At 40.0% G+C, this 26,594-nt stretch overlaps 1 protein-coding gene across 6 annotated transcripts in view; it reads left to right on the top strand.

Moving 5' to 3' along the window:
• Positions 1–1,202: 1,202 nt before the first annotated feature.
• Positions 1,203–26,594, top strand: part of LOC126377806 (protein MON2 homolog) — an 80,669-nt gene continuing 55,277 nt past the window's right edge. For all 6 annotated transcript variants that reach the window (XM_050025669.1, XM_050025668.1, XM_050025664.1 and 3 more), the window contains exons 1-7: positions 1,203–1,407; positions 1,737–1,868; positions 2,804–2,986; positions 3,361–3,490; positions 5,469–5,569; positions 5,963–6,088; positions 6,681–6,760. In XM_050025669.1, the coding sequence (XP_049881626.1) occupies positions 1,288–1,407; positions 1,737–1,868; positions 2,804–2,986; positions 3,361–3,490; positions 5,469–5,569; positions 5,963–6,088; positions 6,681–6,760 (872 nt within the window). In that variant the 5' untranslated portion in view covers positions 1,203–1,287. The remainder of the gene's footprint in view (positions 1,408–1,736; positions 1,869–2,803; positions 2,987–3,360; positions 3,491–5,468; positions 5,570–5,962; positions 6,089–6,680; positions 6,761–26,594) is intronic.

Raw genomic sequence — 26,594 nt, 5'->3', positions numbered from 1 at the left:
GCGCACTCACGTTCTTTCGCGATTTATTTAGAGACGTGCTAAAATCTGCAGACATCTGCCGTTCTAATGCAGTCCACGAATGGCGCATAGGTGAACAAAGCTGAATAAATAGAGTAAAAAATTTAAATGACAGAACGTCAAGATCACAAAGCAATTTTATGGGCGAAAAAACGTATTCTGTACCTCGGTATCGACATCATCGGGTGCGTCAACGATTTTATTGACTCGCAACCGTTACTTTGGCTAAATTGATATTGGATTCTATAAATACTTACAAATAAAAATCTGGAAATCACACCATTGTTTTTTTCTTCTGCACAATCAGTTAATTGGTGTTGCTGTACTAGAAAAAAAGTTACAGTGAAAAGTGGGTCATTCAATCGATTTCATTTGAAATTTCTTCTTTCACTTTCACTTTTACAAATATAAAAGCAAGAAAATTTCTATGCTATTATTTGAGATTTTTACCTATTCAAATGCGAAAAATATGAAAAGCTCAAAAAGCTCCTTCATTCCAATTTTTATTTCAGTTTACCGTATTTTGTGTAGCTTGAAACTTTTTATTAACCAAATTAAAGTTTTAAAGTGCAAAACTGTGTAATGGTTTGTTCCAAAAAAATTGAACATTTTTGAGTTGTTTCTCAAATACAATTCAAATATTTCCTCCTAAAAGAAACTAAACTTGAGGTTCTGAGGTTAAACACCCAAGGACCCAAGGACCAAAAGTCAGAAAATTGATTTTTTTCTTTAGAGCAACATTTGAAACGTTCCATTTCAAGCATTTAATAAACGTTAATATTTGCGTTTGAATTTAAAATAAACGTCTCAACCACTCATTTCATGATTTATAACTTTAATTTGAACAGGAAATATTACTTAAAGAAGCCTAAAAACATATTGCAAACAAAAAATATATAAAAACCTAAATTCAGTTTAACTTGAAATTGCTGCGTAGATTGAAACATAAAAGGACACTTTCGTTCAAAAACAGCATTTTCTTTTTCATACTGCACTCGCTCGTAATATTTATAATATTATTTGAATGGGCTGATATTTCTAAAATACAGGATTTACTTAAAAAAACGCATTATAATATATAACAATTTAAAATAAATCACAAAACTGAAGATATGAAAATTAATATTTTTCGAATCAAAATATATTTTTTGACAAGTTTCTGAACTTACAATTGTGATGTCGATTGTGTACATGGCATATTTTTAATTTTTATGATTTTTTACGTGAAATATGAAGTGAATAATTGAATTAACGGCATAAAATAAAACTATGGCGTTTGTTAGTGCTGTTACCGGCGATGACTCCACGAAGAAATTCATGGAAGTCCTTCAAAGCGACTTCAAGACACTGAGTTTGGAGACGAAGAAAAAATATCCTCAGATAAGAGAGGTTTGTTATTTTTTCCTTATTGTATGCCTTTATTGTAAAATTGCAGCTTATCTGACATGTACCCTAAATAACTAAGTCCATAACATGCATAATAATTATGGAAAAATATTAATAAAATTCGACTAGTATTATACAATTAGGACCAAATTTTGCAGAGTATAATTAAAAATAGCTTTCGTTTGTCGGTATTTAATTTACAAATTAATTTACCTCTAAATAAATTCATATGTAGCATGTTTTCTAAACACATGTTTACCTATGATATTCCTATTATCATCTTATTGGATTTAAGCATTTAGAACTTTTCTAACAATTTATTTATTTTGCAGGCATGTGATGAAGCTATAGAGAAATTGTCTCTAGCTGCCAATAACCCTCAGGCTTCACTGTATGGAGTAGTCAATCAGATATTGTATCCTTTAGTACAGGGGTGTGAATCTAAAGACCTCAAAATTATTAAGGTAAATATTTTTATTAAATTACAGGATTTGACTAAATAAATACCTTGTAGTGGCTCTGGCTCTAAAGCACTGAATTTGGTTTAATAAGTTTGGATTCAGGTTTGGAACATAGATAACTGATATGACATAATTTCCAGGACTTGTGCCCAGTTACTAGCAATAAGCTTGCCTTCTATTACATGCGACTTAAACATAGCTTCAGGGTGTACATACCTATTATACACCTCTGCCTACTCCCTTGGGGATACAGGCGAGATGTTGACGGTATGTTTAGCTAAAATTCTGCCTCTTAATGGCCAAAACTCATAATCTGAGATGCTAAGTTATGTTCAAAGTTGTAATTTACAAGAATGGTCAGTTTAAATGACATGTATTGAATAACAAAAGCTTTATACAATTTCTAGTAGTTTTTTTTATAGGTAGGTAGGTAGGTAGCTTCTGAATTTCTTTGAAAGCATCAGCTTTCTTTCTTCTTTTTACTTCAGCCTTTTTATACCCAAATAAATATGAGTCATTAGTTTTTTTTTTTTATGTGACTTATTGCAGATTTGCTGCAAATTTATTAGCTACATGGCTGGATATACTACTTGGTTGGACTAGCACACACACCTAGCATGCTCTACTAGAAAAAATGTGAAATTTATTCCCACCATAACTACAGAACTTTTCTTGATAGTCATGATTCCATTTATGTTACAATATTAAAGCATTAAGGTACAATTTTACAACTGGTCACTCAAAGAAATTATGAGAAGCCCTTCCTATCCAATCTCTAAAAAATGTCTTCAACATGTGCACACTCCCAGTACTCACATATGGCTGTCACAAATGGTCAATAAAGAGAAGGCCTGTCTCCTAGGACAGCCATAGTAGCAGTAGGTAAATAAAGACTACTTTTATTTTATTTCTTTTTTAAATTTTCATTTCCCCTACAGTTCTGCCTGGGCACAATCCAGAGACTAATAGCCCAGCAAGGCATAGACGCCAAGGGCGCCCGTCATGTGGTGGACTGCCTCTACAACCTTGGCCAGGCGGGTGTCTTGGAGCTGAAGCTTCTTCAGACCGCCGCTTTGCTTATGACCACCTCGGACTTGGTACATGGAGATACTCTTGCTAGAGTGAGTTGATATGGCACTTTTATTTTTGGTGTGACTTATTGGAGAAATGTGGACTGCTGAAGGCTCTCCTTCAATACATAATTTAAGACAACTGGCCTGAGGGTGCCCAAGTGGGTGCTTGTTTGTTTTAGTCTAAGACTGGTCTTGAATAAAGTCTGCAAGAGGATATTCTATCCTACCAGCAAAGTAAACAATAAAATATTAAAAAAAATATTTTTCTAAATCCTAATTTGATGAAGTTTGCTTTTAATTAAGGAAGATTCCTTTACCAGGAGACCCCAGTCGTCATGTATAACAAAACCACCGTATCAACTCTCTTTGTTCTTTTTCTGTGTACAATAGACTTTAAACTGTAATTGTAATTGTGTCGTCAGACAATGGTGATGTGTATACGCATGGTGACATCGAGCGAGTCGCGCGACGTGAGCACGAGTCACGCTGCCGCGGCGACAGTGCGGCAACTTGTCGCGCTCGTCTTCGAACGGGCGCTTGCTGAAGCCGAGGGTGAGTATATCAGCTCAATAACAACGTAACATAAGCTCAGAGGTACATCTATCTCAAGATAAACGAGTACGGTCAGAGGACGAGTAGTGGTATTGAATGTGTTTCTCTAGTTATTAAATAACTTGTAATGTACCCTCATTGATTTAAAAGATGTGTTGCTGTTGCAGTTTCTTGTCATTTCTTCCCCTCATACATAACACCTTGCGAAATGACGTAAATTCAAAAATGTTACATTGACCTTCAACAAGTTTATCCATGATAATTACGTTGAATAAATGATTCGATTTCTGATTTCCCACACCTCACCAAGCTTTCTGTTAGACCAACGTAATGGGTGGTGACTGGTGAACCGTATCGCCGTCTAGAATGGTCGAGCTAACTGTGTTAGTGAAATGATCACAATCTTCTTTTATTGGCATATACAGGCTGTTATATATATGTCACCGTAAAATTGTAAATAACGTTAGATTATAATCTATCTCGCGAGATTGTGAACTGTCGTAATATACTGGTTACAATTTAACGTATTATTATTCGTCAGATTATAATCTATCGAAGTAAAACTGTTAAATCACAATCTTACAATTGTCAAATTGTCAACTGTCCGACGGCTGTCCCTGATTGGTCGGCCTTACAGTAGACCGTTCTGTGTCCATAGAGTTAGGAATAAAACACAGGTGTCAGTCAAATAAAATAAATGCTCTTCAAGATTGTGAAATCAAGTACGTATTTATTAATTATTTAGTAAGTAATCAATAATTCTGACATCACATGGTAAGAAAAAATGTATCAAAATTAAAAAATCTGAAACGTATCATTCAGTATACTTTTCGTGTGTAAGATAAACATGCTGGAGGCATAGGGGTGGCCCAAGGGCCACCCCCGCCGCACCCTAACCTACTGTTATGCCTTGTAAAAATTATGACAAAACACTATTATTCTAAAAAAATATGGATATCTATTTGTTAATCCCAAAAATAAGTTATACCTAACAAACCAGTATTCCTAGATGTTATTATGGGAAAGTAAAACTATTATGCTAAAAAACGTTATGCAAAAAGGATTATGATAATTAAAATTATGACAAAAACATTTATGCATTTTAAGAGAATCCCAAATTAACATTATGCTCACTCTAATAGTTTTGTAACTCTATGGTATAGCACGCGAGGTGCGTTTCGTATCACAATTTGACGGTTTCACTTCGATAAATTATAATCTACCGAAAAATAATACGTTAAATTGTAAGCAATATGATACGATTCATAATTATTCGACAGTTCACAATCGCGAGATTCAAATCGATAGATTATAATCTAACGTTATTTACAATTTTACGGTGACATATACATAAACTCACACCCGTATTCCCTAATGGTGTGGACAGAGCCAGAAATAATCAAAGACAACTCACAGCCACTGTTGATACGAAGTTCTATGATGAAAATAATGAATTTTCTGGTGATAAGGGATCACAATCTTTCTGTCGGATTTTACTACATTCCCGACATGGGAAGACAAGTAGCTGAATGTTTTTTTTTTATTATTTGTTCCCAGTCCAGTATAGAAGCTACAGACTGTTATATAAAGCGCAATATTCTTTTTAAAATCTTGCTATAATATCCCTGGTACTATACAAGTTTTCCATAAAGATCTTTATTGTTTTCATATAGAGACTATAGGCACACTGTCTCGCTCACACTTATGCGTTTCTGTCCCTCGCTACTCATCGCTAGCACTGACTTCAGATTACTAGTGTACGGTCACGAGCATTAATATGTATACACTTTGGTACCATGTCACATTAACTTTTTTGACAAATTGAACTGTAAGTCTCACTAAATGTCAAATATGTTAGTGCGACAGAGTCCTAAAGTGGGTGCATTATATTGCTCATGACTGTACCCTTATAACTTAAAAAAAATACTCTGTATCGATTGTTCGAAATGTTTGTGTCACTTTTTATTGATTTTTTCAGGTACCCTGAAAGTGAATCCAGCTGATATAAGACCGCAATCAAATAACAAAGCTCCCAAAGACTTGAAACCATGTGCAGTTGACGCCTTTCTAATCTTACAAGTAAGTTGAAGATGTCCTTAGAAAAGGTTCAGTACGATTTACTCCGAACCGGCGTGCGTGTATGAAACGATTGATGAAAGTGGAGGTAGCAAGGGAAGTATGTCAGGATCGAAGCTAATGGAGTTCCATAATCTCTGCTTACCCCGTTGGGAAATAGGCGTGAGTTTATGTATGTAAAAATAAAGGAAGAAAGATAGTAAAATAGATTTATTAATATGTTGGACGCCATACAGACTTAAAAGAAAATACAAAATAGAAATAAAAACACTTAAAAAACTTCACAGAATAGAACGGAAACACACACGGGATAGTGTGGGTTGTGAGGTGGAATACCAGCCTCATCAACCCTGGTGTCAAGTTTTTATGTTATGTACAAACCAAACGCTATTGCAGGATATAATTCAGCTGATCAACGGGGACGCAGCGCACTGGCTCGTCGGTATCGCGGACGTGCCCAAGACCTTCGGCCTGGAGCTGCTGGACACCGTGTTGACTGACTTCTCACCTGTCTTTTTCAAGGTATAAAAGTTTTATGTATCAACCATTACTTTGCCGCTCACATAGATGTCGATTAGCGCGCGCCTTTGAACTGAAATCTATCTCTGTGCCAAATTACATCAAAATTGGTTTAGTAGTTTTGGCATGGAAGCGTAACAGACTCTCTTTTGTATTCTGCTACTTGGCGATCTGTTGTTCAACAATGAGCCAATTTTAGGTCTGACTTGTAGTCTGATATCGTTTACTTTATTTAGAAGGGCATTCATCAATGCCACTTCCATTTCATGTTGTCGAATCTATTTACTAGATTATCGTAACAGACTGACATGAATTAGTTTCGTGTGTATAAAATCTCTTGTCAACCATGTTTTAAGTTTACGCGGTTATTATCATAATTAAAGCACATAATAACGGGTTCTTACCGCGTATAAATGGAGATATGAGACTCCCGATATTTCGACACTGTTGCAAGTGCCATGGTAATCCCGTGATCATGGCACTTGCAACAGTGTCCAAATATCGGGAGTCTCATATCTCCATTTAAACGCGGTAAGAAGCTGTTACTATGTGGCTTTAACCATGTTTTGTTTCAGAAATGATTTTTTCTTTTCAGATATCCGAATTCAGATTCTTGTTGAAAGAACATGTTTGTGCCCTGATAATACGGCTGTTTTCTCCTAACGTCAAGTATAGGTGAGTAATTGTAATGAATGGTGCTGATTCCAGTACGGTCACGAGCTGTATACACTTTGGTACCATGTCACATTAACTTTTTTGACAAATTGAACTGTAAGTCTCACTAAATGTCAAATATGTTAGTACGACAGAGTCCTAAAGTGGGTACATTATATTGCTCATGACTGTACACACCATCTAATTTTATTTTAAGTTATACCTGTCATTTTCTTATCCGCCGAAAAGAAAAGGGACAAAAAATAATATCCTATTATATACTACGGTCCCTATCTATATTACGAAAAAACGAACGCATTGGTACTAAATCTAAAGATTAAGCCTTGATTTATTTTTATATTTAGACTAGATGTCGCGTGGTTCGCTCGCAGCAAGCTGCTCGCGTGTCTTGTTTTCCCGCCATTTTTTTACCGCGATAGAATTTGACCAAGACTTGAATTGGTCTCGTGAAATCAAAAAAGTTCTAGGTGCTATGGTTTTGCCAGGCCGTAGGGTGACCCCTGATGCGGAGCAGTTTTCCAAGATGACGTTCCGATCACACCCCAATACATCATTTTTTCCTCTGAGACATTTTCTGGAAAAACAAAAATGTGTATGGCGGCCATCTTGTTTTTCGGCCATTTTGTTTTTTTTTCACTGGCGATAAAATTTGACCAAGACTTTAATAGGCTTCGTGAAAACAAAAAAGTTCCAGGTGCGATAGTTCCGCCAGGCTGTAGAGTGTCTCCCTGATGCGGAGTAGCTTTCGAAGATCGAAAAGTATTTCCATCCTCAACATGATGTTTCGATCACATTCCTCATACATCATTTTTACTCCCGAGGCATTTTCGGGAAAAACGAAAATTTTGTATGGCGGCCATCTTGTTTTTCCGCCATTTTGGTTTTTTTTTCACCGGGGGTTGGATTTGACTAAGATTTAAATATGTTTCGCGAAAGATAAATTGCTCCAGGTTTTATAGTTTTGCCAGGCCGTAGGGTGTCTCCCTGATGCGGAGCAGTTTTTCAAGATCGAGCAGTATTGAAATACTCAACATGACGATCCGATCACATCCCTATACATCATTTTTACCCTCGAGGCATTTTCTGAAAAAACAAAATTTTGTATGGCGGCCATCTTGTTTTGGCGCCATTTTGATTTTTTTTCAACGACGATAAAATTTGACCAAGATTTAAATACATTGTGCGAAAAAAAAATTGATCCAGGTATAATAGTTGCGCCAGACTGTAGGGCGTCTCCCTGATGCGGAGCAGTTTTCCAAGATTTGGGATTTTTCCCATACTCATCGGGAGGTCCCGATCACACCCCCCATACATCATTTTGACCCCCCGACGCTCCTTCTGGGAGAACAATTATGTCAGTGAGTCAGTCAGTCAGTCAGTCAGTCAGTGGGTTTGTAGCTATATATATTATAACTAGATGTCGCGTGGTTCGCTCGCAGCAAGCTGCTCGCGTGTCTTGTTTTCCCGCCATTTTTTTACTGCGATAGAATTTGACCAAGACTTAAATAGGTCTCGTGAAATCAAAAAAGTTCTAGGTGCTATAGTTTTGCCAGGCCGTAGGGTGACCCCTGATGCGGAGCAGTTTTCCAAGATGACGTTCCGATCACACCCCAATACATCATTTTTACCTCTGAGACATTTCTGGAAAAACGAAAATTTGTAAGGCGGCCATCTTATTTTTTCGGCCATTTTGTTTTTTTTTCACTGGCGATAAAATTTGACCAAGACTTTAATAGGCTTCGTGAAAACAAAAAAAACCAGGTGCGATAGTTTCGCCAGGCCGTAGGGTGTCTCCCTGATGCGGAGCAGCTTTCGAAGATCGAAAAGTATTTCCATACTCAACATGATGTTTCGATCACATTCCTCATACATCATTTTTACCCCCGAGGCATTTTCGGGAAAAACGAAAATTTTGTATGGCGGCCATCTTGATTTTCCGCCATTTTCTTACCGCCATAGAATTTGACCAAGAATTAAATAGGTTTTATGAAAACCAAACAGTTCCAGGTGCGATAGTTTCGCCAGGCCGTAGGGTGTCTCCCTGATGCGGAGCAGCTATCGAAAATCCAGACGTATTTTCATACTTGACATGACGTTCCGATCACATTCCTATACATCATTTTTACCCCCGAGGCATTTTGAGGAAAAACGAAAAATTTGTATGGCGGCCATCATGTTTTTCCGCCATTTTGATTTTTTTTCACTCACGATAGAATTTGACCAAGATTTAAATAGGTCTTGTGAAAAAATAATCGTTCCAAATGCGATAGTTTTGCCAGGCCGTAGGGTGTCTCCCTGATGCGGAGCAGTTTTTGAAGGTCGGGAAGTATTTCCATACTCAACAAGACGTTCCAATTACAACCCCATACACAATTTCTACCCCCGAGACATTTTCTGGAAAAACAAAAATTTGTATGGCGGCCATCTTGTTTTTCCGCCATTTTGATTTTTTTTCACCCACGATAGAATTTGACCAAGATTTAAGTAGGAATTAAGAAAAAAGAATCGATCCAGGTGTGATAGTTTCGCCAGACTGTAGGGCGTCTCCCTGATGCGGAGCAGTTTTCCAAGATCTGGAAGTTTTCCCGTACTCACCGGGTGGTCCCGATCACACCCCCCATACATCATTTTCACCCCCCGACACTCCTTCTGGGAGAACAATTATGTCAGTGAGTGAGTGAGTCAGTCAGTGGGTTTGCAGCTATATATAATATAACTAGATGTCGCGTGGTTCGCTCGCAGCAAGCTGCTCGCGTGTTTTGTTTTCCCGCCATTTTTTTACCGCGATAGAATTTGACCAAGACTTGAATAGGTCTCGTGAAATCAAAAAAGTTCTAGGTGCTATAGTTTTGCCAGGCCGTAGGGTGTCTCCCTAATGCGGAGCAGTTTTTGAAGATGACGTTCCGATCACACCCCAATACATCATTTTTACCTCTGAGACATTTTCTGGAAAAACAAAAATTTGTGTGGCGGCCATCTTGTTTTTCGGCCATTTTGTTTTTTTTTCACTGGCGATAAAATTTGACCAAGATTTTAATAGGCTTCGTGAAAACAAAAAAGTTCCAGGTGCGATAGTTTCGCCAGGCTGTAGGGTGTCTCCCTGATGCGGAGTAGCTTTCGAAGATCGAAAAGTATTTCCATACTCAACATGATGTTTCGATCACATTCCTCATACATCATTTTTACCCCCGAGGCATTTTCGGGAAAAACGAAAATTTTGTATGGCGGCCATCTTGTTTTTCCGCCATTTTGATTTTTTTTCAGCGGGGATTGGATTTGACCAAGATTTAAATATGTTTCGCGAAAGAAAACTTGCTCTAGGTTTTATAGTTTTGCCAGGCCGTAGGGTGTCTCCCTGATGCGGAGCAGTTTTTCAAGATCGAGCAGTCATGAAATACTCAACATGACGATCCGATCACATCCCTATACATCATTTTTACCCTCCAGGCATTTTCAGGAAAAACGAAAATTTTGTATGGCGGCCATCTTGATTTTCCGCCATTTTGGTTTTTTTTCACCAGGGATTGGATTTGACCAAGATTTAAATATGTTTCGCGAAAGAAAACTTGCTCTAGGTTTTATAGTTTTGCCAGGCCGTAGGGTCTCTCCCTGATGCGGAGCAGTTTTTCAAGATCAAGAAAAATTTCCATAGTCAACGAGATGTTCCGATTACAACCCCATACACAGTTTTTACCAACGAGACATTTTCTGGAAAAACAAAAATTTGTATGGCGGCCATCTTGTTTTTCCGCCATTTTGATTTTTTTTCACCGGTGATTGAATTTGACCAGGAATTAAATAGGTTTCGTGAAAAAAGAATCGTTCCAGGTGCGATAGTTTTGCCAGACGGTAGGGTGTCTCCCTGATGCGGAGCAGTTTTCCAAGATCTGGAAGTTTTCCCATACTCATCGATAGATCTTGATCACATCTCCCATACATCATTTTTACCCCCCGGCGCTCCTTCTGGGAGAACAACCCTGTCAGTGAGTCAGTGAGTCAGTCAGTCAGTCAGTCAGTCAGTCAGTGGGTCTCCAGCTATATATAATATAATAACTAGATGTCGCGTGGTTCGCTCGCAGCAAGCTGCTCGCGTATCTTGTATTAGTTTGAAGCTTTTTCCCGCCATTTTTTTACCGCGATAGAATTTGACCAAGACTTGAATAGGTCTCGTGAAATCAAAAAAGTTCTAGGTGCTATAGTTTTGCCAGGCCGTAGGGTGTCTCCCTGATGCGGAGCAGTTTTCCAAGATGACGTTCCGATCACACCCCTATACATATTTTTTGACCTTGAGGAATTTTCGGGAAAAACGAAAATTTCGTATGGCGGCCATCTTGTTTTTCCGCCATTTTGGTTTTTTTTTCACCAGGGATTGAATTTGACCAAGATTTAAATAGGTTTCGTGAAAAAAATATTGCTCTAGGTTTTATAGTTTTGCCAGGCCGTAGGGTGTCTCCCTGATGCGGAGCAGTTTTTCAAGATCGAGCAGTACTGAAATACTCAACATGACGATCCGATCACATCCCTATACATCATTTTTACCCTCGAGGCATTTTCAGGAAAAACGAAAATTTTGTATGGCGGCCATCTTGTTTTTCCGCCATTTTGGTTTTTTTTTCACCAGGTATTGGATTTGACCAAGATTTAAATATGTTTCGCGAAAGAAAAATTGCTCCAGGTTTTATAGTTTTGCCAGGCCGTAGGGTGTCTCCCTGATGCGGAGCAGATTTTGAAGATAGAGAAGTGTTTTCATACTCCACAAGACGTTCCGATTACATCTCCATACACAGTTTTTACTCCCGATGCATTTTCTGAAAAAACAAAATTTTGTATGGCGGCCATCTTGTTTTTCCGCCATTTTGATTTTTTTTCACCTACAATAGAATTTGACCAAGATTTAAATAGGTTTTGCGAAAAAATAATTGATCTAGGTATAATAGTTGCGCCAGACCGTAGGGTGTCTCCCTGATGCTGAGCAGTTTTCCAAGATCTGGGATTTTTCCCATACTCAACGGGAGGTCCCGATCACACCCCCCATACATCATTTTAACCCCCCAACGCTCCTTCTGGGAGAACAACTCTGTCAGTGAGTCAGTCAGTGAGTCAGTCAGTGAGTCAGTCAGTGGGTCTCCAGCTATATATATAACGTTCCGATAACACCCCTATACATCGTTTTTACACCCGAGACATTTTCTGTAAAAACAAAAATTTGTATGGCGGCCATCTTGTTTTTCGGCCATTTTGATTTTTTTTACCGGCGATAAAATTTGACCAAGATTTTATTAGGTTTGGTGAAAATAGAATCGTTCCAGGTGCGATAGTTTTCCCAGGCCGTAGGGTGCCGTCCTGATGCGGAGCAGTTTTTGAACATCCGGAAGCATTTTTATACTCTACATAACGTTCCGATCAAATCCCTCATACATTTTTTTAACCCTGAGGAATTTTCTAGAAAAACAAAACTTTGTATGGCGGCCATCTTGTTTTTCCGCAATTTTGATTTTTTTTCGCCGGCGATTGGATTTGACCAAGATTTAAATATGTTGTACGAAAAAAAAATTGCTCTAAGTTTTATGGTTTTGCCAGGCCATAGGGTGCCGCCCTGATGCGGAGCAGTTTTCGAAGATCGAGAAATATTTTCATACTCAACCAGTCGTTCCGATTACAACCCCATACACAGATTTTACCCCCGAGACATTTTCTGAAAAAACAAAATTTTGTATGGCGGCCATCTTGTTTTTCCGCCATTTTGTTTTTTTTTCACCCACGATAAAATTTGACCAAGATTTAAATAGGTTTTGTGAAACAAGAAACGTTTCAGGTGCGATAGTTGCGCCAGGCCGTAAGGTGTCTCCCTGATGCGGAGCAGTTTTCCAAGATCTGGAAGTTTTCCCATACTCACTGGGACGTCCCGATCACACCCCCCATATATCATTTTCACCCCCCGACGCTCCTTCTGGGAGAACAATTATGTCAGTGAGTGAGTGAGTGAGTCAGTGGGTTTGTAGCTATATATAAAAGTTCTAGGTGCTATAGTTTTCCCAGGCCGTAGGGCGCTCCCTGATGCGGAGCAGTTATCCAAGATGACGTTCCGATCACACCCCTATACATCATTTTTACACCCGAGACATTTTCGGGAAAAACAAATATTTGTATGGCGGCCATTTTGTTTTTCCGCCATTTTGTTTTTTTTTTTTCACCGGCGATTGGATTTGACCAAGATTTAAATAGGTTTCGTGAAATATTTATTGCTCCAGGTTTTATAGTTTTGCCAGGCCGTAGGGTGTCTCCCTGATGCGGAGCAGTTTTTCAAGATCGAGCAGTATTGAAATACTCAACATGACTATCCGATCACATCCCTATACATCATTTTTACCCCCGAGGCCTTTTTTAGGAAAAACGAAAAATTTGTATGGCGGCCATCTTGATTTTCCGCCATTTTTGATTTTTTTTTACCGGCAACTAAATTAGACCAAGATTTAAATAGGTTTCGAGAAAAAAATATTGCTCCAGGTATTATAGTTTTGCCAGGCCGTAGGGTGCCGCCCTGATGCGGAGCAGTTTTTCAAGATCGAGCAGTATTGAAATACTCAACATGACGGTCCGATAACACCCCTATACATCGTTTTTACACCGGAGACATTTTCTGGAAAAACAAAAATTTGTATGGCGGCCATCTTGTTTTTCGGCCATTTTGATTTTTTTTTTACCGGCGATAAAATTTGGCCAAGATTTTATTAGGTTTGGTGAAAACATAATCGTTCCAGGTGCGATAGTTTTCCCAGGCCGTAGGGTGCCGCCCTGATGCGGAGCAGTTTTTGAAGGTCGGGAAGTATTTCCATACTCAATATGACATTTTGATCTCATCCCTCTTTCATCACATTCACCCCGAGGCATTTTCGAGAAAAACGAAAATTTTGTATGGCGGCCATCTTGTTTTTCCGCCATTTTGATTTTTTTTCACTGCCAATTGAATTTGACCAAGATTTAAATAGGTTTAGTGAAAAAATAATCGTTCCAGGTGCGATAGTTTTGCCAGGCCGTAGGGAGTCTCCCTGATGCGGAGCAGATTTCAAAGATCGAGAAGTACTTCCGTACTCAACATGACATTCCGATTACAACCCCATACGCAGTTTTTACCAACGAGACATTTTCTGGAAAAACGAAATTTTGTATGGCGGCCATCTTGTTTTTCCGCCATTTTGATTTTTTTTCACCGACAATAGAATTTGACCAAGATTTAATTAGGTTTTGTGAAAAAAGAATCGTTCCAGGTGCGATAGTTTCGCCAGGCCGTAGGGTGTCTCCCTGATGCGGAGCAGTTTTCTAAGATCTGGAAGTTTTCCCATACTCACCGGAAAATTTTGATCACATCCCCCATACACCATTTTTACCCCCCGACACTCCTTCTGGGAGAACAACCCTGTCAGTGAGTCAGTCAGTCAGTCAGTCAGTACATGGGTTTGTAGCTATATATAATATAATAACTAGATGTCGCGTGGTTGGCTCGCAGCAAGCTGCTCGCGGGTCTTGTTTTACCGCCATTTTTTTACCGCGATAGAATTTGACCAAGACTTGAATAGGTCTCGTGAAATCAAAAAAGTTCTAGGTGCTATAGTTTTGCCAGGCCGTAGGGTGACCCCTGATGCGGAGCAGTTTTCCAAGATGACGTTCCGATCACACCCCAATACATCATTTTTACCTATGAGACATTTTCTGGAAAAACAAAAATTTGTATGGCGGCCATCTTGTTTTTCGGCCATTTTGTTTTTTTTTTCACCGGCGATAAAATTTGACCAAGATTTAAATAGGTCTCGTGAAATCAAAAAAGTTCTAGGTGCTATAGTTTTGCCAGGCCGTAGGGTGTCTCCCTGATGCGGAGCAGTTTTCCAAGATGACGTTCCGATCACACCCCTGTACATCATTTTTACACCCGAGACATTTTCTGGAAAAACAATAATTTATATGGCGGCCATCTTGTTTTTCCGCCATTTTGTTTTTTTTTTCACAGGCGATAAAATTTGACCAAGATTTAAATAGGTTTTGTGAAAACAAAAAAGGTCCAGATGCGATAGTTTTGCCACGCCGTAGGGTGCCGCCCTGATGCGAAGCAGCTTTCAAAGATCGAGAAGTATTTCCATACTCCACAAGACGTTCCGATTACAATCCTATACACAGTTATTTTCCCCGAGACATTTTCTAGAAAAACAAAATTTTGTATGGCGGCCATCTTGTTTTGCCGCCATTTTGATTTTTTTTCACCGACAATAGAATTTGACCAAGATTTAATTAGGTTTTGTGAAAAAAGAATCGTTCCAGGTGCGATAGTTTCGCCAGGCCGTAGGGTGTCTCCCTGATGCGGAGCAGTTTTCTAAGATCTGGAAGTTTTCCCATACTCACCGGAAAATTTTGATCACATCCCCCATACACCATTTTTACCCCCCGACACTCCTTCTGGGAGAACAACCCTGTCAGTGAGTCAGTCAGTCAGTCAGTCAGTACATGGGTTTGTAGCTATATATAATATAATAACTAGATGTCGCGTGGTTCGCTCGCAGCAAGCTGCTCGCGGGTCTTGTTTTACCGCCATTTTTTTACCGCGATAGAATTTGACCAAGACTTGAATAGGTCTCGTGAAATCAAAAAAGTTCTAGGTGCTATAGTTTTGCCAGGCCGTAGGGTGACCCCTGATGCGGAGCAGTTTTCCAAGATGACGTTCCGATCACACCCCAATACATCATTTTTACCTATGAGACATTTTCTGGAAAAACAAAAATTTGTATGGCGGCCATCTTGTTTTTCGGCCATTTTGTTTTTTTTTTCACCGGCGATAAAATTTGACCAAGATTTAAATAGGTCTCGTGAAATCAAAAAAGTTCTAGGTGCTATAGTTTTGCCAGGCCGTAGGGTGTCTCCCTGATGCGGAGCAGTTTTCCAAGATGACGTTCCGATCACACCCCTGTACATCATTTTTACACCCGAGACATTTTCTGGAAAAACAATAATTTATATGGCGGCCATCTTGTTTTTCCGCCATTTTGTTTTTTTTTTCACAGGCGATAAAATTTGACCAAGATTTAAATAGGTTTTGTGAAAACAAAAAAGGTCCAGATGCGATAGTTTTGCCACGCCGTAGGGTGCCGCCCTGATGCGAAGCAGCTTTCAAAGATCGAGAAGTATTTCCATACTCCACAAGACGTTCCGATTACAATCCTATACACAGTTATTTTCCCCGAGACATTTTCTAGAAAAACAAAATTTTGTATGGCGGCCATCTTGTTTTGCCGCCATTTTGTTTTTTTTTAACTACGATAGAATTTGACCAAGAATTAAATAGGTCTTGTGAAAAAATAATCGTTCCAGGTGCGATAGTTTTTTCAGGCCGTGGGGTGTCTCCCTGATGCGGAGCAGTTTTTGAAGATTGAGAACATTTTCCGTTCTCGACAAGACAATCCGATTACATCCCCATACATAGTTTTTACCCCCGAGACATTTTCTGGAAAAACAAAATTTTGTATGGCGGCCATCTTGTTTTTCCGCCATTTTGATTTTTTTTCACCGACTATAGAATTTGACCAAGATTTAAATAGGTTTCGTGAAAAAAGAATCGTTCCAGGTGCGATAGTTTCGCCAGACCGTAGGGTGTCTCCCTGATGCGGAGCAGTTATCCAAGATCTGGAAGTTTTCCCATACTCATCGGATGATTTTGATCACATCCCCCATACATCATTTTTACCCCCCGACGCTCCTTCTGGGAGAACAACCCTGTCAGTGAGTCAGTGAGTCAGTCAGTCAGTACATGGGTTTGTAGCTATATATATTATAACTAGATGTCGCGTGGTTCGCTCGCAGCAAGCTGCTCGCGTGTCTTGTTTTCCCGCCATTTTTTTACCGCGATAGAATTTGACCAAGACTTGAATAGGTCTCGTGAAATCAAAAAAGTTCTAGGTGCTATAGTTTTGCGAGGCCGTGGGGTGTCTCCCTGATGCGGAGCAGTTTTCCAAGATGACGTTTCGATCACACCCCTATACATCATTTTTACACCCGAGACATTTTCTGGAAAAACAAAAATGTATATGGCGGCCATCTTGTTTTTCGGCCATTTTGTTTTTTTTTCACCGGCGATAAAATTTGACCAAGATTTAAATAGGTTTCGTGAAAATAAAAAAGTTCCAGGTGCGATAGTTTTGCCAGGCCGTAGGGTGTCTTCCTGATGCGGAGCAGTTTTTGAAGGTCGGGAAGTATTTCCATACTCAACATGACATTTTGATCACATCCCTCTTACATCATATTCACCCCCGAGGCATTTTCGAGAAAAACGAATATTTTGTATGGCGGCCATCTTGTTTTTCCGCCATTTTGATATTTTTTCAACTACGATAGAATTTGACCAAGAAATAAATAGGTTTTGTGAAAAAAGAATCGTTCCAGGTGCGACAGTTTTGCCAGGCCGTGGGGTGTCTCCCTGATGCGGAGTAGTTTTTGAAGATTGAGAACATTTTCCGTTCTTGACAAGACACTCCGATTACATCCCCATACACAGTTTTTACCCCCGAGACATTTTCTAGAAAAACAAAATTTTGTATGGCGGCCATCTTGTTTTTCCGCCATTTTGATTTTTTTTCACCGGCAATAAAATTTGACCAAGATTTAAATAGGTTTTGCGAAAAAAAAATTGATACAGATATAATAGTTGCGCCAGACTGTAGGGTGTCTCCCTGATGCGGAGCAGTTTTCCAAGATCTGGAAGTTTTCCCCTACTCATCGGAAGATCGTGATCACATCTCCCATACATCATTTTTACCCCCCGGCGCTCCTTCTGGGAGAACAACCCTGTCAGTGAGTCAGTGAGTCAGTCAGTCAGTACATGGGTTTGTAGCTATATATAATATAATAATAGATGTCGCGTGGTTCGCTCGCAGCAAGCTGCTCGCGGGTCTTGTTTTCCCGCCATTTTTTTACCGCGATAGAATTTGACCAAGACTTGAATAGGTCTCGTGAAATCAAAAAAGTTCTAGGTGCTATAGTTTTGCCAGGCCGTAGGGTGACCCCTGATGCGGAGCAGTTTTCCAAGATGACGTTCCGATCACACCCCAATACATCATTTTTACCTATGAGACATTTTCTGGAAAAACAAAAATTTGTATGGCGGCCATCTTGTTTTTCGGCCATTTTGTTTTTTTTTTCACCGGCGATAAAATTTGACCAAGATTTAAATAGGTCTCGTGAAATCAAAAAAGTTCTAGGTGCTATAGTTTTGCCAGGCCGTAGGGTGTCTCCCTGATGCGGAGCAGTTTTCCAAGATGACGTTCCGATCACACCCCTGTACATCATTTTTACACCCGAGACATTTTCATGAAAAACGAAAATTTTGTATGGCGGCCATCTTAATTTTCCGCCATTTTGTTTTTTTTTTACCGGCGATAAAATTTGACCAAGATTTGAATAGGTTTTGTGGAAAAAATATTGCTCCAGGTTTTATAGTTTTGCCAGGCCGTAGGGTGTCTCCCTGATGCGGAGCAGTTTTTCAAGATCGAGCAGTATTGAAATGCTCAACATGACGATCCGATCACATTCCTATACATCATTTTTATCCCCGAGGCATTTTCAGGAAAAACGAAAAAATTGTATGGCGGCCATCTTGAATTTCCGCCATTTTGATTTTTTTTCAACAGCAATTAAATTTAACCAAGATTTTAATAGGATTGGTGGGAAAAATAATGTTGTAGGTGCGATAGTTTGGCCAGGCCGTAGGGTGTCTCCCTGATGCGGAGCAGTTTTTGAAGATAAAGAAGCATTTACATACACAACATGACCTTCCGATTACGCCCCCATACATTGTTTTTGCCCCCGAGACATTTTCTGGAAAAATAAAATTTTGTATGGCGGCCATCTTGTTTTTCCGCCATTTTGTTTCTTTTTCACCGGCGATTGGATTTGACCAAGATTTAAATAGGTTGTGTGAAATAAGATTTGTTCCAGGTGCGATAGTTTTCCCAGGCCGTAGGGTGCTGCCCTGATGCGGAGCAGTTTTTGAAGGTCGGGAAATATTTCTATACTCAACATCACATTTTGATCACATCCCTCTTACATCATATTCACCCCCGAGGCATTTTCGAGTAAAACGAAAATTTTGTATGGCGGCCATCTTGATTTTCCGCCATTTTGATTTTTTTTCACCGGCGATAAAATTTGACCAAGGTTTAATTACGTTGTGCGAAAAAAAAATTGTTCCAGATGTGATAGTTTCGCCAGGCCGTAGGGTGTCTCCCTGATGCGGAGCAGCTATCGGAAACCCAGACATATTTTCATACTCGACATGACGGTCCGATCATATTCCTATACATCATTTTCACCCTCGAGGCATTTTCAGGAAAAACGAAAATTTTGTATGGCGGCCATCTTGTTTTTCCGCCATTTTGGTTTTTTTTCACCAGGGATTGGATTTGACCAAGATTTAAATATGTTTCGCGAAAGAAAAATTGCTCCAGGTTTTATAGTTTTGCCAGGCCGTAGGGTGTCTCCCTGATGCGGAGCAGTTTTTCAAGATCAAGCAGTATTGAAATACTCAACATGATGTTTCGATCACATTCCTCATACATCATTTTTACCCCCGAGGCATTTTCGGGAAAAACGAAAATTTTGTATGGCGGCCATCTTGTTTTTCCGCCATTTTGTTTTTTTTTTCACCCACAATAGAATTTGACCAAGATTTAAATAGGTATCGTGAAAAAAGAATCGTTCCAGGTGCGATAGTTCCGCCAGGCCGTAGGGTCTCTCCCTGATGCGGAGCAGTTTTCCAAGATCTGGAAGTTTTCCTATACTCATCGGAAAATTTGGATCACACCCCCCATACATCATTTTCACCCCCCGACGCTCCTTCTGGGAGAACAATTATGTCAGTGAGTGAGTGAGTGAGTCAGTCAGTCAGTCAGTGGGTTTGCAGCTATATATAATATAACTAGATTTCGCGTGGTTCGCTCGCAGCAAGCTGCTCGCGTGTCCTGTATTAGTTCGAAGCTATGTATGGCGGCCATCTTGTTTTTCCGCCATTGTTTTACCGCGATAGAATTTGACCGAGACTTAAATAGGTCTTGTGAAACCAAAAAAGGTCTAGGTGCTATAGTTTCGCCAGGCCGTAGGGTGTCTCCCTGATGCGGAGCAGTTTTTGAAGGTCGGGAAGTATTTCCATACTCAACATGACATTTTGATCACATCCCTCTTACATCATTTTTACACCCGAGACATTTTCATGAAAAACGAAAATTTTGTATGGCGGCCATCTTAATTTTCCGCCATTTTGTTTTTTTTTTACCGGCGATAAAATTTGACCAAGATTTAAATAGGTTTTGTGGAAAAAATATTGCTCCAGGTTTTATAGTTTTGCCAGGCCGTAGGGTGTCTCCCTGATGCGGAGCAGTTTTTCAAGATCGAGCAGTATTGAAATACTCAACATGACGATCCGATCACATTCCTATACATCATTTTTACCTCCGAGGCATTTTCAGGAAAAACGAAAAAATTGTATGGCGGCCATCTTGAATTTCCGTCATTTTGATTTTTTTTCAACGGCAATTAAATTTGACCAAGATTTTAATAGGATTGGTGGGAAAAATAATGTTCTAGGTGCGATAGTTTGGCCAGGCCGTAGGGTGTCTCCCTGATGCGGAGCAGTTTTTGAAGATCAAGAAGCATTTACATACTCAACATGACCTTCCGATTACGCCCCCGTACATTGTTTTTGCCCCCGAGACATTTTCTGGAAAAATAAAATTTTGTATGGCGGCCATCTTGTTTTTCCGCCATTTTGATTCTTTTTCACCGGGGATTGGATTTGACCAAGATTTAAATATGTTTCGCGAAAGAAAAATTGCTCCAGGTTTTATAGTTTTGCCAGGCCGTAGGGTGTCTCCCTGATGCGGAGCAGTTTTCCAAGATCGAACAGTTTTTCCATACTCAGCTTGACGTTTCGATCACACCTCCCATACATCATTTTTACCTCCGAGACATTTTCTAGAAAAAAGAAATTTTGTATGGCGGCCATCTTGTTTTTCCGCCATTTTGATTTTTTTTCACCGGTGATTGAATTTGACCAGGAATTAAATAGGTTTCGTGAAAAAAAAATTGATCCAGCTATAATAGTTGCGCCAGGCCGTAGGGTGTCTCCCTGATGCGGAGCAGTTTTCCAAGATCTGGAAGTTTTCCCATACTCACCGGGAGGTCCAGATCACACGCCCCATACATCATTTTCACCCCCCGACGCTCCTTCTGGGAGAACAACTCTGTCAGTGAGTGAGTCAGTCACTACATGGGTTTGTAGCTATATATAATATAACTAGATGTCGCGTGGTTCGCTCGCAGCAAGCTGCTCGCGTGTCTTGTTTTCCCGCCATTTTTTTACCGCGATAGAATTTGACCAAGACTTGAACTGGTCTCGTGAAATCAAAAAAGTTCTAGGTGCTATGGTTTTGCCAGGCCGTAGGGTGACCCCTGATGCGGAGCAGTTTTCCAAGATGACGTTCCGATCACACCCCAATACATAATTTTTACCTCTGAGACATTTTCTGGAAAAACGAAAATTTGTATGGCGGCCATCTTGTTTTTCGGCCATTTTGTTTTTTTTTTTCACTGGCAATATAATTTGACCAAGACTTTAATAGGCTTCGTGAAAACAAAAAAGTTCCAGGTGCGATAGTTTCGCCAGGCTGTAGGGTGTCTCCCTGATGCGGAGCAGTTTTCCAAGATGACGTTCCGATAACACCCCTATACATCGTTTTTACACCCGAGACATTTTCTGTAAAAACAAAAATTTGTATGGCGGCCATCTTGTTTTTCGGCCATTTTGATTTTTTTTCACCGGGGATTGAATTTGACCAAGATTTAAATAGGTTTCGTGAAAAAAATATTGCTCTAGGTTTTATAGTTTTGCCAGGCCGTAGGGTGTCTCCCTGATGCGGAGCAGTTTTTCAAGATCGAGCAGTACTGAAATACTCAACATGACGATCCGATCACATCCCTATACATCATTTTTACCCTCGAGGCATTTTCAGGAAAAACGAAAATTTTGTATGGCGGCCATCTTGTTTTTCCGCCATTTTGGTTTTTTTTCACCAGGGATTGGATTTGACCAAGATTTAAATATGTTTCGCGAAAGAAACATTGCTCCAGGTTTTATAGTTTTGCCAGGCCGTAGGGTGTCTCCCTGATGCGGAGCAGATTTTGAAGATATAGAAGTGTTTTCATACTCCACAAGACGTTCCGATTACATCTCCATACACAGTTTTAACTCCCGATGCATTTTCTGAAAAAACAAAATTTTGTATGGCGGCCATCTTGTTTTTCCGCCATTTTGATTTTTTTTCACCGGCCATAGGATTTGACTAAGAATTAAATAGGTTTTGTGAAAAAAGAATCGATCCAGGTGCGATAGTCTTGCCAGGCCGTAGGGTGTCTCCCTGATGCGGAGCAGTTTTCCAAGATCTGGAAGTTTTCCCATACTCATCGGAAGATCTTGATCACACCCCTCATACACCATTTTTACCCCCCGACACTCCTTCTGGGAGAACAACTCTGTCAGTGAGTGAGTCAGTCAGTCAATACATGGGTTTGTAGCTATATATAATATAATAACTAGATGTCGCGTGGTTCGCTCGCAGCAAGCTGCTCGCGTGTCTTGCTTTCCCGCCACTTTTTTACCGCGATAGAATTTGACCAAGAATAAAATAGGTCTCGTGAAATCAAAAAAGTTCTAGGTGCTATAGTTTTGCCAGGCCGTAGGGTGTCTCCCTGATGCGGAGCAGTTTTCCAAGATGACGTTCCGATCACACCCCTATACATATTTTTTGACCTTGAGGAATTTTCTAGAAAAACAAAAATTTATATGGCGGCCATCTTGTTTTTCGGCCATTTTGTTTTTTTTCACCGGCGATAAAATTTGACCAAGATTTAAATAGGTCTCGTGAAAAAAGAATCGTTCCAGGTGCGATAGTTTTGCCGGGGCGTGTGTCTCCGTGACGAGGAGCAGTTTTCGAAGACCGGGAAGTAATTCCGTACTCTACATGACGTTCCGATCACACCTCCCATACATCATTTTTAGCACCGAGGCTTTTTCTGTATAAGGGAAATTTTGTATGGCGGCCATCTTGTTTTTCCGCCATTTTGATTTTTGTCACCAGCGATTGAATTTGACCAAGATTTAAATAGGTATCGTGAAAACTAAAAAGTTCTACGTGCGATAGATTCACCAGGCCGTAGGGTGTCTCCCTGATGCGGAGCAGTTAACAGTTTTTCCATACTCAGCTTGACGTTTCGATCACACCTCCCATACATCATTTTTACCTCCGAGACATTTTCTGAAAAAACGAAGTTTTGTATGGCGGCCATCTTGTTTTTTTTTTCACCGGAGATTGGATTTGACCAAGATTTAAATAGGTTTCGTGAAAAAAATATTGCTCCAGGTTTTATAGTTTTGCCAGGCCGTAGGGTGTCTCCCTGATGCGGAGCAGTTTTTCAAGATCGAGCAGTATTAAAATACTCAACATTACGATCCGATCACATCCCTATACATCATTTTTACCCCCGAGGCATTTTCAGGAAAAACGAAAAATTTGTATGGCGGCCATCTTGATTTTCCGCCATTTTGATTTTTTTTCACCGGCAATTAAATTTGACCAAGATTTAAATAGGTATCGTGAAAACTAAAAAGTTCCACGTGCGATAGTTTCACCAGGCCGTAGGGTGTCTCCCTGATGCGGAGCAGTTTTCCAAGATCTAGCAGTATTTAAATACTCGACATGACGTTCCGATCAAAACCCTCGTACATCATTTTTACCCCCGGGGCATTTTCGGGAAAAACGAAAATTTTGTATGGCGGCCATCTTGTTTTTCCGCCATTTTGAATTTTTTTCACCGGCGATTGGATTTGACCAAGATTTAAATATGTTATGCGAAAAAAAAGTTGCTCCAGGTATTATAGTTTTGCCAGGCCGCAGGGTGTCTCCCTGATGCGGAGCAGTTTTTCAAGATCGAGCAGTATTTAAATACTCAACATGACGATCCGATCACATCCCTATACATCATTTTTACCCTCGAGGCATTTTCAGGAAAAACGAAAATTTTGTATGGCGGCCATCTTGTTTTTCCGCCATTTTGGTTTTTTTTCACCGGGGATTGGATTTGACCAAGATTTGAATAGGTTTCGTGAAAAAAATATTGCTCTAGGTTTTATAGTTTTTCCAGGCCGTAGGGTGTCTCCCTGATGCGGAGCAGTTTTTCAAGATCGAGCAGTATTTAAATACTCAACATGACGATCCGATCACATCCCTATACATCATTTTTACCCTCGAGGCATTTTCAGGAAAAACGAAAATTTTGTATGGCGGCCATCTTGTTTTTCCGCCATTTTGGTTTTTTTTCACCGGGGATTGGATTTGACCAAGATTTAAATATGTTTCGCGAAAGAAAAATTGCTCCAGGTTTTATAGTTTTGCCAGGCCGTAGGGTGTCTCCCTGATGCGGAGCAGTTTTTGAAGATCGAGAAGTATTTCCATACTCAACAAGACGTTCCGATCACACCCCCATACATAATTTTTAGCCCCGAGACATTTTCTGGAAAAACAAAATTTTGTATGGCGGCCATCTTGTTTTTCCGCCATTTTGATTTTTTTTCACCGGCAATAAAATTTGACCAAAATTTAAATAGGTTTTGCGAAAAAAAAATTGTTCCAGGTGCGATAGTTTTGCCAGGCCGTAGGGTGTCTCCCTGATGCGGAGCAGTTTTCCAGGATCTGGAAGTTTTCCCATACTCACCGGAAGGTCCAGATCACACCCCCCATACATCATTTTTACCCCCCGACGCTCCTTCTGGGAGAACAACCCTGTCAGTGAGTCAGTGAGTCAGTCAGTCAGTCAGTGGGTTTGTAGCTTTATATAATATAATAACTAGATGTCGCGTGGTTCGCTCGCAGCAAGCTGCTCGCGTGTCTTGTATTAGTTCGAAGCTTTCTATGGCGGCCATCTTGTTTTTTGCCGGCGATTGAATTTGACCAAGACTCGAATAGGTCACGTGAAATCCAAAAAGTTCTAGGTGCTATAGTTTTGCCAGGCCGTAGGGTGTCTCCCTGACGCGGAGCAGTTTTGAAAAACGACATTCCGATCACACCCCTATACATCAATTTTACCTCTGAGACATTTTCTGGAAAAACAAAATTTTGTATGGCGGCCATCTTGTTTTCCGCCATTTTGGCTTTTTTTTCACCGGCGATAAAATTTGACCAAGATTTAAATAGGTTTCGTGAAAAATTTATTGCTCCAGGTTTTATAGTTTTGCCAGGCCGTAGGGTGTCTCCCTGATGCGGAGCAGTTTTCCAAGATGACGTTCCGATCACACCCCAATACATCATTTTTACCTCTGAGACATTTTCTGGAAAAACAAAAATTTGTATGGCGGCCATCTTGTTTTTCAGCCATTTTGTTTTTTTTTTCACTGGCGATAAACTTTAACCAAGACTTTAATAGGTATCGTGAAATCAAAAAAGTTCTAGGTGCTATAGTTTTGCGAGGCCGTGGGGTGTCTCCCTGATGCGGAGCAGTTTTCCAAGATGACGTTTCGATCACACCCCTATACATCATTTTTACACCCGAGACATTTTCTGGAAAAACAAAAATGTATATGGCGGCCATCTTGTTTTTCGGCCATTTTGTTTATTTTTTCACCGGCGATAAAATTTGACCAAGATTTAAATAGGTTTCGTGAAAATAAAAAAGTTCCAGGTGCGATAGTTTTGCCAGGCCGTAGGGTGTCTTCCTGATGCGGAGCAGTTTTTGAAGGTCGGGAAGTATTTCCATACTCAACATGACATTTTGATCACATCCCTCTTACATCATATTCACCCCCGAGGCATTTTCGAGAAAAACGAATATTTTGTATGGCGGCCATCTTGTTTTTCCGCCATTTTGATATTTTTTCAACTACGATAGAATTTGACCAAGAAACAAATAGGTTTTGTGAAAAAAGAATCGTTCCAGGTGCGACAGTTTTGCCAGGCCGTGGGATGTCTCCCTGATGCGGAGCAGTTTTTGAAGATTGAGAACATTTTCCGTTCTTGACAAGACACTCCGATTACATCCCCATACACAGTTTTTACCCCCGAGACATTTTCTAGAAAAACAAAATTTTGTATGGCGGCCATCTTGTTTTTCCGCCATTTTGATTTTTTTTCACCGGCAATAAAATTTGACCAAGATTTAAATAGGTTTTGTGAAAAAAGAATCGTTCCAGGTGCGATAGTTGCGCTAGGCCGTAGGGTGTCTCCCTGATGCGGAGCAGTTTTCCAAGATCTGGAAGTTTTCCCATACTCACCGGGAGGTCCCGATCACACCCCCCATACATCATTTTCACCCCCCGACGCTCCTTCTGGGAGAACAACTATGTCAGTCAGTCAGTCAGTCAGTGAGTCAGTACATGGGTTTGTAGCTATACAGGGTGTTAGTGACATCGTAACGAAAAAAAAAATGGAACGCCTATTTTATTGTACTAAAAACGATGGTGGGTGTTTTTCTTGTCGCAAATGTTTAATTAAGATTTTCAATTTTTACTGTGCCGCAATGTAAGTCGAACAACGCGCCACACAGACGCTAAACTTACGCGCGGCTACGTTACGCGTGCGAGATACGATGTTGATATCTAGGTAGGAGTTTTCATTCTCTTGTATTTAGATGCTTAGTAGTGGTTCAACGTTTAAAAATGTTGTTTGTTGAAGTAGAACACCTACTGCCACGATTTTTCACGCACGGTACCTACCTACCAGTTATTAAAACGTTCCTAACTTATTAACAATAA

Source organism: Pectinophora gossypiella, chromosome 24, assembly GCF_024362695.1.
Source record: "Pectinophora gossypiella chromosome 24, ilPecGoss1.1, whole genome shotgun sequence".
Taxonomy (NCBI): domain Eukaryota; kingdom Metazoa; phylum Arthropoda; class Insecta; order Lepidoptera; family Gelechiidae; genus Pectinophora; species Pectinophora gossypiella.
The sequence above is the reverse complement of the archived record's forward strand: the minus strand, read 5'-3'. Positions and strand labels throughout refer to the sequence as shown.